General features: G+C 56.3%; 1 protein-coding gene across 1 annotated transcript; it reads right to left on the reverse strand.

The window, feature by feature from the left end:
• Positions 1-1,585: 1,585 nt before the first annotated feature.
• Positions 1,586-16,847, reverse strand: PIN1 (peptidylprolyl cis/trans isomerase, NIMA-interacting 1). The gene is made up of 4 exons (XM_023194181.2): positions 16,656-16,847; positions 12,973-13,185; positions 3,181-3,291; positions 1,586-2,186 (listed from the first exon to the last, which is right to left on the reverse strand). Exons 1-4 carry the CDS (start codon positions 16,711-16,713, stop codon positions 2,077-2,079), a joined length of 492 nt encoding a protein of 163 aa, XP_023049949.1. The 5' UTR covers positions 16,714-16,847; the 3' UTR covers positions 1,586-2,076.
• Positions 16,848-16,965: the final 118 nt, after the last annotated feature.

Genomic DNA, 16,965 nt, shown 5'->3' on the forward strand with positions numbered 1-16,965 from the left:
CCCCTCTCATCGTGGACATAGGCACCGCGAAGCCAACTCCAATCCTGGGGCAGTAATCCCATTTACCCCAAGGTGACCTGCTCCAGCCCTGCCCTGTGGCCACAGAAGCCAGGGGCATGTGGAGATTGACCCCCTGGGGCAGGTCTGGCCTGGGAGGTGCAGGTAAAGTGGCACTAGGGAAGACTACACTGTCACCATCCTAAAGGCCTGGGATTTATGCCCTGGTTCTAGGCGGGAGGGGGTGAGTGGGAGGTAAGGGAATGCACAGCTGCTTAATAATGAATCACAGCCCCGAAGTGGGCTCTGGAGGCATGGTTACCTAACAGCGACATTCTCATTTGGGTTTTGGCCACTGCACAGACAAGGGAAGGGGGTGCCTGGAGGGGCAGGTGGTCACACTCAGACCAGGAACTCCCAAAATGCACAGGACACAGAGACAACCAATCACATGGCCCCACACATTACTGGGCAAACGCAGACACATACACACACACACACACACACACACACACACACGGGTGGGGGGTAGCGTCTCCCACACAGGAGACGCTGCTGACAGGACACAAAGCCCATTCTTTACCTTGGAGTGGAACTCAGCAAACCCTCTGGGCCCCAGCCACTAATTTCCTATCCTTCCAGAACCAAGGCCTCCACTGTCCTAGGAGGGGTGCAGTCACTTCCCCAACCCCACATCCAACTGCTGGTGTGAATGGTGGCGCGGCTGCCTCACTCCCAACCCCCTTCCACCAGGCGACGGGAGAATATTCTGCCTGGTGGTGTAGCCATGCAGCCGGCTCTCCCCAGCCCTCGAGCTGAGAGGAAACCCATTAAACCTTCCTAATGACAAACGCTCCGGCAGGCAGGCAGCAGGCGAGTGAGCGATTGCTCCCGAAGCCAGCCAGATGGGAGCAGGCGCAGGTGATTGTTTATGAGGCTTGGCCTTTATTAGAAACTCAGCACTTGCGGGAGGGGAGGTCCCCTGGGGCCAGGCTTTAGTTGCTCAGGTTCCTAAGCTCTGCCAGCCAGGCACCCCCACAATCTGGGCTGGTCCCCATCAAGTGGAGGGGGAACAGGGGGTGCAGGCATAACCACTTCTCCAGCAGACCCACAGCCCCCGACTGAACAGGGGATGGGGGTCAGGCAGGCCACCTCCATAGCCCCCACAATGGCGGGGGACCCTATCTGATACCTCGCCACCCGCCCCAGGATCCCCTCTGTTCCACCTTCAAGCACTAGAAGCCGTGTCTGCTCCCATCCGCCTCCCTGCAGAAGCCCCCTCCAGTCCAGGAGGGCCCTGTTGTCATGGTAACCGCAGCTGCAGTGGGTGCTGGGCCAGGTGCTGGGTTGGACCCATGAACCTTCCGGTAGCACCTGAGATGGCAGGGAAGCAGGTCTCAGGGTGCTGGGTGGCTGGGCAGCGCCCACATCCCTGAGAGTCAGCTGCTGGGACTCCCCCTGGCCCAGGGCAAGGGGGAGTCTTGGGGGAGAACGTGCAGCCGGGACTCTTAGGATGGGGTCACTGTGATCCCCTCCCGGCGACATCGTCCCCGCTACGCTTCCCCGGAGAGAAATGAGACACAGGAGAGCAGAGCAGTGGTTCCGGGTTTAATTGGGGGTGAAAGGGTGCTGCACAGTTGCTCAGAGGACCCATGGCTGGGCTGCACGAGTGTTTGCTTTTGCGACTGAACAGAGGAGCGTGGCCTAACTAGAAATAACTCGGTCCTCAAGTCTGCCTCCAGGACCTGGGGGAACACGGGGCAGCTCTGCTGACCAGGTCTTCTCTTTGGAACACCCCTTCCACCACACTGCCCTGGGTCTGGGAGCCTCCCACCCCTGCTGAAGTCAATTCCTTAAGGGAGAATCTGGCAGTCGCAGCCCCAACTGGGGATGGACAGGGAGTGGGGACCCCAGGGCCCCCAATCTGGAAGGGCCCCCTCCCAGCCATTTTGGGAACAATAAATACTGTGTGACAGTGGCAGGGAGTGGGGGGTTCAGCTACTGGCTGGAGGGCAAGAGGGGAGCTGGCGGGCCCAGCTGCCCTGCCCCGCCCCGAGGCCAGGCCTGGGCTCCCCACCCTCACTCAGTGCGGAGGATGATGTGGATGCCGGAATCCGTGAACACAGGCCCGCTCATCTCCCCCGTCCGCAGCGCAAACGAGGCGTCTTCAAATGGCTTCTGCATCTGACCTGCGAGCCAGGAGGGGCGGTGGGGGTGTCAAGGCTGGGCTGGCAGAGGACAGGATGAGGCAGGGCAGGCAGCAGCCGTGACAGATGGGGCTCCTGCCTGCGCTGAGCCTCACACTTGTGCACATTCATCCGTCACCACGTTTATTGCTGGTGCTGAGCGGCGGCCCAGCTAGGGGCAGCAGGGCCATTAAGGAGGCCCTGGGAAGCCAGAGGACAGCATGAAGGATGGCAGGCAGGGCTGCAGCCGCCGCTGCGCGTTTAGGGGCCACTTCAGTGGCGAACTTGTCTCCCTGGGCTTGGTTCCCAGCCCTGCCACGTCATCTGTCCCGCCAGCCTCCTCGGAGCAGGTGGGCAGCTGCTGGCCCCATGCTGCCGCCCCGCCCCACTAAAACACCTGCACACCATACCCTGCAACCCATCCTGGCCTTTCCCTGATGTTCTGCAGATCAGGAGGACTGAAGAGGAGGAGGAGGAGGAGGAGGAGGAGGAGGAAGAGGAGGAGGAGGAAGAGGAGGAAGCCTGGTCCCCTCTGTCCCTGATTTCCACTCTCCTGGCCAGACAGGCCTAAACTCAGGGCCACCTCCTCTCACCCCTGGTTTCCCCACCTTTGAGAGGGATTCTGGGGGACATGCCCTGGGACTCTCAGGGCCCCCAGCCTTAAACCACAAAAAGGAAGAGGCAGAGGACAGGATGTACCCGCCTTGGTGGGCCTGGGACGAGGACATCAGTGCACAGACACACAGAGGCTGAGCCCCCACCCCTGGGTAGAGATGATTCCAGGAAGAAAGCGCTGCAGCCCCCTCCCTGTGTGGCCCTGGCCCTGCCCAGCAGAGCAGCCTCTGAAGCCTGAGGAAGGGGCTGTGCTGCCACCTGCTGGACCCCAAAGGCTGATGTGGCACCCGGGAGCCCAGTGCCCAGACCCTCCCGACCTCTATCCCTCAGGGTAGTGAGGGTCCCCTGACCTGGGACCTGGTGGGGCCCATGCCTTGCGCACCTCTGCTGAAGGCACCCAGGTCTCCCCTGGCCTTGGCTGAGCTGCAGTCGCTGAACTGTGAGGCCAGAGACTCAAAGTCCTCCTCTCCCGACTTGATCTTCTGGATGTAGCCTGCGGACATGGAACGGAATGGGAGTGCCAGGTTAGGGCGGGGGGACCTGACCAGACAGGATGGAGGGCTCCAGAGCTGGCCGGCGGGGGAGGCAGCACTTCACTCGGAAAGCCTCCCCTACAGGCACACATGCTCCCCACAACCCCTCTCCTCACACACACCTGCAGGCGCAGTCACCCCTGTCCTCACCCACACCCAAGAAGAGGCGCCTTTCACGTGCATGAGCACTCGGTGCACCCCGCCAGTCACCCATGAGCCCTGCGACCCTGCGGGTCTCACATCCCTGCTCCCGCTGTCACTCTCTCCAGCACACACACACACACACACACACACACACACTTCAGGCAAAATCTACATCCAAGCTGGACAGGTCAGAGGAGAGCAGGAGGCAGGGAGACGCTGACCCAGGCAGGGAGCTGGGCCCCCAGGGCCCCCTGGGCAGAGGTGGGAGAACTGTCCAGAGAGGGCCCAGCATTGCCACGGCAGCCCATGGCCTCAGCTGTCCCATCTGGGAAGAACAGCCTGGCACTGGGAAGGGCCTCCAAGGCACCCTGGTGGGCTTTGCAAGGGACATTCGTGGACTGTAGCCCCAGGGTCCCAGAGGCAGGCAACACAGCTCATCTCCTGGCTCCCCACCTACGGTCTGCATGCTGGCAGAACTTAGGGCGGCCCCACCCTGTGTGGCCTAAACCAGCCCATCGACTCTGACTCTCCAGGAGGCGGGGGAGGCCAGGGCTGCTGGAGGAAGGAGGAACAGGGCTGCTGGCAGAGGGGGCAGGGTAGCAGCAGAGTAGCATCTGAGTGACTCATGTTTCGGGAGCCAAGGGGGGAGGGTTGCGTGTGTGTGCACGTGGTTTGTGTTGTGTGAATGTGTGTGAGCAAGTCTGTGTATGCACTCTTGTGCACATGCCAGGTGGGGAGGAATGGCTTACTGCCTTCCTGAGTCCAGGCCACCCCCAGGAAGGTGCCCATGGACCGAAGTCTGCTCTACCCCAATCCTCCTCTTGCTCTGACACGAACGGGTGTCCCTTCCAGTGTTCTCCCTAGGCCAGTAATGTGACAGCCCCAGCAAGCCAGGGCAGCCCTCTGGGTGAACTGCACCCGCCCCATGTACCCTACGGCCTGGCAGCCACGCTCCAGGGACATCAGTTCTTTTCTCCAACGTGAGAGTCACCCTGACACACTCAGTAGGGGGTTTCCTAACGTCACCCTGACACTTCTACCCATTGCTCCTTCTGACCTAAATGAGGCCATGACACGACTGCTGACCAATCTGCCCAGGACACACATAGCTGACACACCCGCCTACAGCCTGTCAGAGAGCCATGGGGACACTGCGGGGTGACCCAGCCAGTGCTAGGAGGCCTGGACACCCAACCATGGCACCTGCTGAACACACTGAACTGATCTAAGTGTCCCCAGGGCTCCTCGGCCTCACACTCTGACCTGCTTGGGACCACGGTGGAAATGGTACCACCAGGACAGCACAGCCATAGCTCCCTGTTGGGCTGCACGTCATGGCAGCCACCAGTGTCCTGGTATCTGAGCTGGAGGTCAACAGGACCTGCTGCCCTGACATCCCTTTGCCCCTCCACCTGACGGTCTTGTGCCAGTGGCTATGACATGCAGCACAGTGCCCAGCACCGAGCAAGAGCCTGACCAATGTCCCTTGCTTTCATCATTCTTCCCCTCTGTGTGGACTGCATCCCAGGGATGACGCAGCCTCTGCTGCTCTACTGCCCCTATCCTTGGCCCTCCCGGCCCACGTGTCCTGGTCAGATCTGGCCATCACTCTGGGGCATTGTGTAGTGCCTGTCCAACAGGGACATCAATGCCATACAGGGCCCCAGCTTCTGTTGGGATGGCATATTACAGAGGCTTCTGCCCGTGATTCCCTGGTTTGATCAGAACACCCCGCTTCCAGGGCTGCCAGACACATCCACCAGTGACTCCGACTTCAATCAGATGTTGCTAGGACCCCCTCCCACCCTTCCTCTCCCTGAACTTCTAGGTATCTCCTTGGCCTTAGGCACAGAGCACTGGAGTCCCCTGCCCCCGCTTCTGTCTGGACCACTAAGCCAGCCAGGGTACCCACCTCCTTCGGGGAAGCAGGACTGCCTGCAGGCGCTGAGCATCTGAGGAGCCAGGTCCAGACCCAGGCCCTGAACAAGCATCACCTTGCCGCAGCCCCCAGGGGCCAGGGCTGGGGGCACGGCCACAGGGATCCCTGAAATTGGACAGCCCGTCCAAGTTGTCCTCTCTCACACACACAGTGGCAAGCCATACCACTTAAAAACAAATAAAAGCCACACTTTGGCGCCCACATAGCTCATATCACCCAGATCTGCCTCTGACCTGCCAGCTCTCTTGGAAAACCTTCTGTTTTGATGAAAGCCGGCAATGACTGTTTTGTTTTCCTTTTGTAGAGATGGGGGTCTCATCAGATTTCTCGGGCTGGCCTTGAACCCCTGGGCTGCAGCAATCCTCTTGCCTCAGCCTCCCAACTAGCTGGAATGATTTTTTTTTAAAAAGCGCTTTCTCTTGAACCTGGGAGGTGGAAGGTGCAGTGAACTAAGATCGGGCCACTCCACTCCAGCATGGGCAACAAGAGCGAAACTCCATCTCAAAAAGAAAAACCCAAACACTTTCTTCCTGAGTTCCTGCTCTGTGAGGCTGACCTTGAGGGGTTTGGTTCTCTGTGTCTGGTTAGCTCAGCCTGTACCCGACCCCCTGACAATGAAATCCTCCTACTCCTGCCCTGCTCCCCTGCCTCGCAGACCTTGGTTTAAGCCTCTTGTCCTGCCTGAAACTCACCAGCTATCTTCTGGTCTCCCCCAGAAGCCTCCCCTAATCCCCCAACGTGTGAGGTGCCTCCGCCTGGGTGCTGCATTTACTACCGTCCTATTGGCAGGTTGCTTCCCTGCCTCACAGTGTGGGAACGAAGGCTGCTGGGTTGGCCTTGTTCATTGCTACACCCTCAGAACCCAGCACTGTGCACAAAACAGGTGTTCATGAATGTTCAAGAAGTTCATGAATAAATGAGACAGAAATAGGCCATGGGGAAGGAGGCAGACAGGGATCCACCACAGGGCTTGAAGCAGAAATGCTGGAATCTCATGCCCTGTCTACCTGAAACTCAGGCTGTGACCCTAAGGCCAGACTTCCTGGGCCTCCTCCAAGACAACATGTCAGCCTTGATGGCACCAAACCCACGAAATTTGATGGAGGCTGTCAGGTGCTGAAGCCCCATCCTGATGCGATGTGGCTCTAGCTTAGAACCACACAGACGCAGGGTGGCCTCTTCAGGAGCTCCCAGTCTGGAGTAGGGGCCTCTTCAGGAGCTCCCAGTCTGGAGCAGGACCCCCTGAAATTGTATGCAAAACAGAATGGCACCTGTCTGTGCTGGCATATCCCAGCCAGCCTGCTCACAGCATATCCCCAAAGTCCAAGAGCACACGTTATGGGTGTTGACTGGACTCCGTCAGGTTCAGATCCTACCTCTGCTGCTCCTGAACAATGCGAGTCTGGCAGGTGACTTTACCTCTTGGAGCCTCACTCAACTGGCCTGTAAAATGGGGTAACAGCTGCTCCCACGTTGGAGGCTGCTCCAAGGAGTGAATCAGTGACCGCTTAAGCAGCGGCTACTGCAGAGCAGGCCCCTGACAGATCCAAGCTGCCCATCCATCTGTTATGGACTCAATGTTTGTGTCACCCCAAATTCATGTGTTAAAGCCCTAACCCCCGGTGTGGCTGCATTTGGAAATGGGGACTTTAGGGAAGTAACTAGGGTTAAATGTGGTCATAAGGGTGGGGCCCTGATCCAACAGGATTAGTGTCCCATTTTTGTTTTTTGTTTTTTATTGAGGCAGAGTCTGGCTGTGTCACCCAGGCTGGAGTTCATTGGTGTGATCCCAGCTCACTGTGACCTCTGCCTACTAGGTTCAAGCGATCCTCCTGCCTCAGCCTCCTGAGTAGCTGGGATCACACGCATGCGCCACTACATCCGACTACTTTTTTTTTTTTTAGTATTTTTAGTAGAGATGGAGATTCACCATGTTGGCCAGGCTGGTCTTGAATTCCTGACCTCAAGTGATTTGCCCGCCTCAGTCTCCCAAAGCTCTGGGATTACACGCATGAGCCACTGCGTCTGGCCAGGATTAGTGTCCTTATAAGAAGAGATACCAGGCCGGGCGCGGTGGCTCAAGCCTGTAATCCCAGCACTTTGGGAGGCTGAGATGACGGATCACAAGGTCAGGAGATCGAGACCATCATGGCTAACACGGTGAAACTCCGTCTCTACTAAAAAATACAAAAAACTAGCCGGGCGAGGTGGCGGGCGCCTGTAGTCCCAGCTACTCGGGAGGCTGAGGCAGGAGAACGGCGTGAACCCGGGAGGCGGAGCTTGCAGTGAGCCGAGATCCGGCCACTGCACTCCAGCCTGGGCGACAGAGCAAGACTCCGTCTAAAAAAAAAAAAAAAAAGAAGAGACACCAGAGAGCTTGTGCTCCTTCACTCCGTGCACATGCGTCTGGGGAATACCATGTGAGTACACAGTGAGAGGGCAGCCATCTACAAGCCAGGAAATGGGTTCTCGCCAGGAACAAAATCTGAGGGAACCTGGATCATGGACTTCTGGCCTCCAGAACTGTGGAAAGTGATGACTGTTGTTTAAGCCACACAGTCTGTGGTATTTTGTTACAACAGTCCAAGCTAATGCACCTCAGTGACCTAGGTGGGAGTGAGGGAACAAATGGGGTAGTCCTTGACCCCAAAAAGGTTTCGAGATGTGCTCTCTCCTCTGCCTTGCCAGATCATTACGGTGCTTCCAGCGTACTTCCCGGAGGCTGCCCAGGCACCAGAGGGGAAGGGGCCCGGTTGGGGAAAGAGGTGACAGGGTCAGGTCTGAGAAGACCAAGATCCAGAAGGAGAGGCTGGAGGCTGGCCCAAGGCCAGCAAGCTGGAAGGGTGCCAGTGACCTTGGGGACCCTGGGACAAAGGGGCTGACCTGGATGCTGGGATGGGTATGTGGATAGGATGGCTGCTCATAGTCTCAGCCTCCCTGGGACCCTCCAGGCCCTGGGCATGTGAGGGGCCAGGGGTGAAGAGTAGGCAGGGAGGGCTTCTCCACGGCCCATCCTCCTTAGACAAGGACACTGGCAATGACTCCCTCAGATCCCTGACAGCCTCTGGCTGCAGCCCAGCAGCTGCAGAGGAGCCAATGCTGGGAAAAGGAGCCTCAGCAGAAAACGTGGAGGCCCCGACTCTCTCTGCAGGCAGCCTGTCCCTTCAGGGCAAGGGCGGAGCACCAGATCTAAATGGGCACTGATGAGATTCAACCCGCTGCCAGCTGGGGAGTGAGCTGCCCAAATCCTGATCTCCTGATCACCCGGCATGAACCCTCGAGGGGAGAACATCCACTTCGTGGAAGAGAAAATGAGGCCCAGGTGCCCAATGCCCACACCGACACTGCACATGAGGATGTTACCGAGTGTACCTTGGCCAGGGCCACCTCACTGCAGCCTCCTACTGACCTCTGAGGGGATCTGCCCCAGCACCGTCTCAGGCAGTATACCAGGAAAGGGTGGTTGTGGGCCAAGGTCATCATCTGTGTGCTGAGCCCACCAGGCCTCCTGTGGTCCTATCCAGAACTCTTTCTATGGGCTGTGGGGTGGCAGCAGGGGCCGCCCGTGAGCAGAGACCTTGACTTGACCTCAGCTTCCCCACTGTCCACACCTGAATGACTGGGGCTGAGGCTCCACCATGCAGAACGCACCAGCCACAGAGCCTATCGCTCCTGGATCCTCATAGCCACCCTCTCCCCATTCTACAGATGAGGCAACTGAGGCTCAGGGAATGAAGACCACACAGCCGGCACTGAAACCCAGCCCTGTACGATCCCAGGGTGGGCCACGCCATTCTGCCCTGACCCTCCCCCCGACATCCCACCACTGCCCACCTAATCCATCACCCAGTCCTCTCTATCCTGCCTCCCGAATCTCCCTCAGGTCTGCTCCCTTTCACTTCTTCCTCCACTTCCAGCCCCCAAGTTCAAGTCACACTGTCTCTCGCTGCAGTTCCTCCCACAGCTTCCATCAGGCGGCCAGGCGGGGCTCCTGCTGACATTCCCAATCTGCAGGTACCTACGGCGAGGCCTCAGGGCCTGGCTACTTACCAGGTGCACCTGTCCAACCCAGAGATGGGAGAAACACCTTTGCCCACCACACCCAGGCCCATGCCCTCACTGTCCCCATCGGCCTCAGCCTTCTGCCAGCTCTCATCAGGACCGCCTGAAGCAGCTCTGTCCTGCGCCTGGCTGCTCTGCTGACCCCCAGGAGCCCACCTCATGCCGCTCCATCCCCAAATGCCTGAGCCCTCCTACTCACTCTTATGGGGTCCGGAAGCCTCAGAACAGTGACCACTAGAGCGGGGAGGACCCGAGGGGTCATCTTGTGATTCTCTCCTGGCTTCTCCTTCCACTTCTTCCTCTTGCTCTGGGACAACCAGAACCTCTGAAGGTTCTGGGCCTTCCAGTTTCCCTGGTCCTTGACATTCTAGCTTCACAGATCTTTGCTGAAAGCAGAGCACTGCTGGGTTCCTCTCCTCATCCCACATGGCCACATTATATCCTGCTGCCTCCAGGAAAGAACCCAACCTCCTCATCTGACAAGGACCATCTTCAACCTGGCTGGGACTTGCCCGTGAGAGGTCTCACCACCCCCCAGCTCCCTGCAAAGCCTTCCCCAGAGTCCTGGCTACATCCTAGCCCTAGGCCTTTACTTCTGCCTGTTCCTGTGCCAGGAATCCTTCTTGCTTCCTACTGGCTCATGAAACAAGGCCGTGAGGGCTGACTCTGGGCCAGGCTTTGTGTGGCAGGATGGGAATACAGGGGAAAGAGAGAGATCCAGTCTCTGCCCTCAGAGGTCAGGAGGCTGGCTCTTTAATCAGCCTTCAAGATTCCGTGCAAGAGCTTGGCTTCTCTCTACCATGCTTACATATAAGGCTAACGGGGGCACATACTGTGCTAGATGCCATGTTGGGGGTGTGCGTGTGTAATAACATCCTACAGGCCATTACTGGACCAAGTGATGGGAGAGTAAAACAACAGCCAATACTGACCGAGTGTGCACTCTGTGCTGGGTCCTGTGTTACCACAACCAACAACTGCAATGACAGTGGCCACTAACAATGACAGAACGTTTACCGATGCCAGAAGCTGTTACTCCTGCTTTACTGTACTAGCCAGGAGTCCTCACAACTACCCTGGGAGGTGGGTCCTATTATTCTGTAGTTGTGAGGTGGGTCCTATTATTCTAACACTAATTTTATAAATGAAAAAGACTTGACGACCGGGATCGGTGGTTCATGCTTGTCATCCCAGCACTTTGGGAGGCTGAGGTGGAAGGATCACTTAAGCCCAGGAGTTTGAGACCATCCTGGGCAACATGGTGAAGTCCTGTCTCTACTAAAAATACAAAAATCAGCCAGGTGTGGTGTTATGAGCCTGCAGTCCCAGCTACTTGGGAGGCTGAGGTGGAAGGATCACCTGATCCCAAGGAGGTTGAGGCCACAGTGAGCTATGACACAGCAAGATCCTGTCTCAAAAGAAGAAGGAGAAAAAGATTGAGGCCCAGAGATGTTAAGTAACTTGCTCGAGATCACACAGCCAGGACCCGGCAGAGCTGCATAGCAACCCAGGCTGTCTGGGCATGGTTAAGGGATGGGTTGTTTGGAGTAGGGACAGCCCAGGAGGTTCTGGGGACTCTGAGAAAGGCTGTCAGACACAACTTCCTGCAAGAATGGAAATTTTCTTTTTTTTTTGAAATGGAGTCTTGCTCTGTTGCCTAGGCTGGAGTACAGTGGTGCGATCTCAGCTCACTGCAAGCTCCATCTCCCAGGTTCATGCCATTCTCCTGCCTCAGCCTCCCAAGTAGCTGGGACTACAGGTGTCTGCCACCACGTCCAGCTAATTTTTTTGTATTTTCAGTAGAAACGGGGTTTCACCATGTTAGCCAAGATGGTCTCAATCTCCTGACCTCGTGATCCACCCACCTCGGCCTCCCAAAGTACTGGGATTACAGGCGTGAGCCACTGCACCCGGCCAAGAATGGAAATGTGTTTTATATTCCCGCTGTCGAAGATGGCAGCCACCAGCTAAAGTATGACCAGTGCAACTGAGAAACCAATTTTTGATATTATCTTATTTACTTATTTTTGAGACAGGGTCTCGCTCTGTCACCCAGGCTGGAGTGCAGGAGCATGATCTCGGCTCATTACAACCTCTGCCTCCTGGGCTCAAGGGATCCTCCCACCTCAGTCTTCTGAGTAGCTGGCACTCTAGGCATATACCATCACATCCAGCTAATTTTTGTATATTTTGTAGAGACAGGGTTTTGTTATGTTGCACAAGCTGGTCTCAAACTCCTGGGCTTAAGTGATCCTCCCACCTTGGCCTCCCAAAGTGCTGGGATCAGAGGTGTGAGCCACTGTATCTGAATGGTAATTTTAATTAATTTACATGGAAATAGTATATGTGGGGAGTGGCAGCCAAACTGGACAGCTTTACACAGGGCTCTGCAAATGATGGCCTGCAGGCCAAATCCTCCCTGATTTTGTAAATAATAAAGTTTTCTTGGCACACAGCCATGACCATGTGCTTGCTTACATATTGGTTATGACTGCCATCCAGTTACAAAGCAGAGCTGATGGAGACTGCATGGCCCACGAAACCTAAAATATTTACCATCTGGCCTTTAAAGTTTGCCACCCCAGTGCCAGACTGTAGAGGAAACACAGAACAGAGCACGGAATAGCTTCCTCCCTTAGGTCAGAATTAACTCACTAGCTCTGCTGGCACTCACTACCTTTCTTTCTTTTTCTTTCTTTCTTTTTTTTTTTTGAGATGGAGCCTCGCTTTGCTGCCCAGGCTGGAATAGAGTGGTGCGATCTCAGCTCACTACAACCTCCACCTCCCGGGTTCAAGCGATTCTCCTGCCTCAGCCTCCCGAGTAGCTGGGATTACAGGCATGCACCGCCACAACTGCCTAATCTTTGTATTTTCAGTAGAGACAAAGTTTCACCATACTGCCCAGGCTAATCTCGAACTCCTGACCTCAGGTGATCTGCCCTCCAAGGCCTCCCAAAGTGCCAGGATTACAGGTGTGAGCCACCGCACCCTGCACGCACTCACTACCTTTCTAACCGCTCTCTCTGGACCCACCTATGTTTGTAACTCGGGCCCCTACTGGATGATATTACTATTGACAACAGTTCCCACAGACTGAGGGCCCACTGTGCAAAATGCATTGCCTCATTCCCTTGAACTTTCACAATGGTCCTCAGAGGATGCCCATTTTACAGAGAAAGCTGAGTCTAGAGGAGGTGACATGAGTCCCCTCCCAAAGGTCACAGAGTTCACAGAGGCACAGTACTACCTGAACCCAGGTCTGCCAGTCCCCAGGCTGGGTCCTCTGCCCCTACCTGGCTCACCCTGAAATGCCAGATGGAAAGGAAAGAGAATGGCTGCTGTGAAGGTCAGGGTCATGTCATGCACTGGCGTTTTTGTGTTGGCCAACACCACGCCTGGCAGCTGAGCAAGCTGGGGTGAAGGGTCTGCTGTGACTTCTACAAAGGCCCACCTGGGAGAAGGCCCCCTCCCAAGGCTTTGCCCTTGCCCTGCTCACCGTTGATCAGCTCCAGGGCCTCCTCCTTGGTCCGGGTGATCTTCTCCTGCCGCCAGGACGAGGGCCGCCTTGACTGGCTGTGCTTCACCAGCAGGTGCGAGCAGCGGACCCTAGTGGGCTCCCCCTGCCCGTTTTTGCCACCACTGCTGCTGTTGCCGCTGGGCCGCTCCCACTGGCTGGCGTTAGTGATGTGGTTGAAGTAGTATACTCGGCCTGGAGGGGAGGGCAGGTGGGAATTCAGCTAGGGTTGTGTTCCCATGACACCACCTGAGCCCACAGCCAGAAGCCAGGGTAAGGGCCTGGCTTGCAGGGGGTGCCTTCATTCAACAAATCCATGGTGTGTCCACCATGTGCCACAGGCTCTCCAGACGTGAGCCAATGTGGCAGGATCCAGTCCCTGCCCTTAGAGAGCTAACATTCTAGGTGAGAACAGACAGGTGCTGAACAAGCAAACAAAACACAGGATAATATAAATCCCCGACAACTTCAAAGACAAAAATAACCCAGGGTGATGGAAGACAGGAAGCTGGGGGACAGGAAGTTGACTCGAAGCATGCACTCAGCAGGCAGACCACCTGAATTCAAATCTGAATCTGGGTTCAAATGTGATCTACCTTCCCTGGGCCTCAGTGTTCTCACCTGTAAAATGGAGATAACAGTTCCTACCTTAGGGTCATTGAAAAGGACTAAATAATAATTTTTTAAAAATTTAAAAAGGGCTAAGCGTGGTAGCTCTTGCCTGTAATCCCAGCACTTTGGGAGGCCAAGGTGGGGTGGATCACCTGAGGTCAGGAGGTCGAGACCAGCCTGGCCAACATGGTGTAACCCCATCTCTACTAAAAATACAAACATTGGGCCAGGTGCCGTGGCTCACACTTGTAATCCCGGCACTTTAGGAGGCTGAGGCAGGTGGATCATGAGGTTAGGAGATCGAGACCATCCTGGCTAACACGGTGAAACCCCATCTCTACTAAAAATACAAAAAATAGCCGGGCATAGAGGCATACACCTGTAATCCCAGCTACTCGGGAGGCTGAGGCAGGAGAATCGCTTGAACCCAGGAGGCAGAGGTTGCAGGGAGCTGACATCGCGCCACTGCACTCCAGCCTAGGTGACAGAGCAAGACGCCATCTCAAATAAACAAACTAACAAACAAAAACAAACATTGGCCAGGCACAGTGGCTCATGCCTGCACCAGCACTTTGGGAGGCTGAGGCGGGAGGATCACCTGAAGTCAGAAGTTCAAGACCAGCCTGGCCAACACAGTGAAACCCCCTCTCTACTAAAAATATAAAAAATTAGCCGGGCATGGTGGCGGGCACCTGTAATCCCAGCTACTGGGGAGGCTGAAGCAGGAGAATCACTTGAATCTGGGAGGTGGAGGTTACAGTGAGCTGAGATTGTGCCACTGCACTCCAGCCTGGGCAACAAAAGCGAAACTCCACCTCAAACAAACAAACAAACATTAGCCGGGCATGGTGGTGTATACCTGTAATCCCAGCTACTCGGGAGGCTAAGGCAGGAGAATTGTTTGAATCTGGAAGGCGGAGGCTACAGTGAGCAAAGATTATGCCACTGCACTCCAGCCTGGGCGACAGAGTGAGGCTCTTGTCTCAAAAAAAACAAAAACAAACAAACCAAAAAACAGGCTGGCTGGGCTCAGTGGCTCAGGCCTATAATCCCAGTACTTTGGGAGGCTGAGGCAGGTGGATTACCTGAGGTCAGGAGTTCGAGACCAGTCTGGCCAACATGGTGAAACCTCGTCTCTACTAAAAATACAAAAATTAGCCGGATGTGGTGGCAGGCACCTGTAATCCCAGCTACTCAGCAGGCTGAGGCAGGAGAATCACTTGAACCTGGGAGGTGGAGGCTGCAGTGAGCCAAGATCATGCCACTGCACTCCAGCCTGGGCGACAGAGTGAGACTCTGTCTCAAAATAAATAAATAAATAGAAGTAAATAAATAAAAAATAAAAAATTAGCCATGGGTGGTGGTACATGCCTGTGGTCTCAGCTACTTGAAAGGCTGAGGTGGGAGGATTGCTTAAGCCTGGGAGGCAGAGGCTGCACTGCAGCCTGAGCCACACAGTGAGACCGTCTCCAGAAAAAAGAAGAAGAAAGCACCAAATAAGCTTACACATCTGCAAAATGCCTAGGACAGAAACTGGCACACATTAAGAGTAGGATAGCCTTTATTATCTCCATTGTATAGACGACAAAACGGAGGCCTCACCTTTTGCATCTCTGGGAATGGCAGCAATGAGTAACATTACTCTGTTCCAGGCACACACAGGGGGAGGCAGGAACTGTACTCAGGTACTTCACACCCGAAAGCTCTGCTCTTAGCTACTACACCGTGCACAGTGTTGCAGAGCTAGGAACCAGCATTACTGGTGGCCAGATGTTACCCAGGGAGTGAGGGGTATGAAGGAGTGAATACTGTGAACAAGAAGCTGGAAGTAAAGACCTTACTGGGTGCCACTCCAAAAGCTGACAGTTCGCCTGGGTGACATGGAGTGTCACCCATAAAGGAAGCCATCAGAGTTGAACTGAGCAGAAACAGCAGAAATGGGGCCGGGGCTGGGCAGAGCATCCGGTTTATGCTGGAGATCCCAGCCACAGGCCAGGGCTAGAGCAGGATGGGCGAGAGCATGCGTTCCGGGGGCAAATGCAGCTGAGCTACGGACTCACTCTAAAACCTTGGCAATGGGCTCTATCTCCCTGCACCTCAGTTTTCTCATCTGAAAAATGGGACTAGAGAATAAGGAGATCAAACCTCATGGGGTTAATGAGGAGAGTCCATGTATCCAAAGCGTTCACCAGAACCTGGCACTCAACCAAGGAGAATTATTACTGCAAATGCGATTGCTATGGGCTCTGGAGGCAGCAGAGTGACTCGCGACCTGCCCACAGATGCTGGGCCTGCTACTCAGGAGTTTGCTGTGACACGGGCGGGGAGATCTGGAGGCAAACTGCCTAGGTCCTAATCCAACCCCCAGCCCCTGGAATGATCCTGGACGAGTTCCTTCAGTTTTCTGGCCTCAGTTTCCTTGCTGGTAAGATAGGAAGTAATAACTATCTGGCTCCCAGAGTTGTGGCAATTCAGAGAGAACTTAAAGCGCTTTACACAGAGACAAACGTGCCCTGTTACTGGCAATATTTTCATTGTGGCTAACCGTTAAATCGGGCCTAAGCACAGGGGCCATCGTCTGGCAGAATGTCACCGGCGATGTCGCAGACTCAGCATTAGGTGTACACGGTAGGGGTGTTAGCAGGGGTAGGTTGTGGACCCGAGGTCGGGCAACACCCTACGCCCTTTGCAGGGTACTGGAGTGTCCCCTTCCCAGGGGTGCCCCCGGGCCCAGCAAGGTGCAGAGACGTCCCCCGGGGGCGTCAGGTGCATTAGGCCGAGAGGTATCAGCCGGGCCGGCAAGGCCAGGGCCATCGACTTCCCGGACCCTCACCCGCCCAGCCCCCTGCCTCAGCTTCCTTTGGCTTCCCGGCGGCTCCTGAGGCTCGCAGTCCCCACAACAGGGCGGGCCGGGGCCGTTACCCCGGGGACGACGCGGAGGAGCCAGGACCCCACAGGAGAGAGGCATCGCTGCCGCCGCGCCCAAGAGGCGAGCTCGAGCCCTGCTTACGCGGGCCCGCGCGGTCCCGCCCCAGCCCCGACCCCCGCGGCACCTGAGCTGCGGCTCATGCGCTTCTCCCAGCCGGGCGGCAGCTTCTCCTCGTCCGCCATCTTCCCTCCTGCCGCAGCGCCCGCTCCGCCTCAGCCGCGCCGCCTGTCGCCCGCGCCCGCCCGCCGCCGCCGCCTATTGGCTAGACGCGCTCCGCAACGGGGCCTCGCGGGAACGCCCATTGGACGTCCCAACCGTCCGGATTGGCTTTCTGGCCTTCTATTGGGTAGGAGAGACGCTGGGCGGACCCTCCCACGTTATCCCTGCGCCCCGCCCCCGGCCAACCTCAGCTTGGCCCCGCCCACTCGCTCTCC

Source organism: Piliocolobus tephrosceles, chromosome 21 (assembly GCF_002776525.5).
Source record: "Piliocolobus tephrosceles isolate RC106 chromosome 21, ASM277652v3, whole genome shotgun sequence".
Taxonomy (NCBI): domain Eukaryota; kingdom Metazoa; phylum Chordata; class Mammalia; order Primates; family Cercopithecidae; genus Piliocolobus; species Piliocolobus tephrosceles.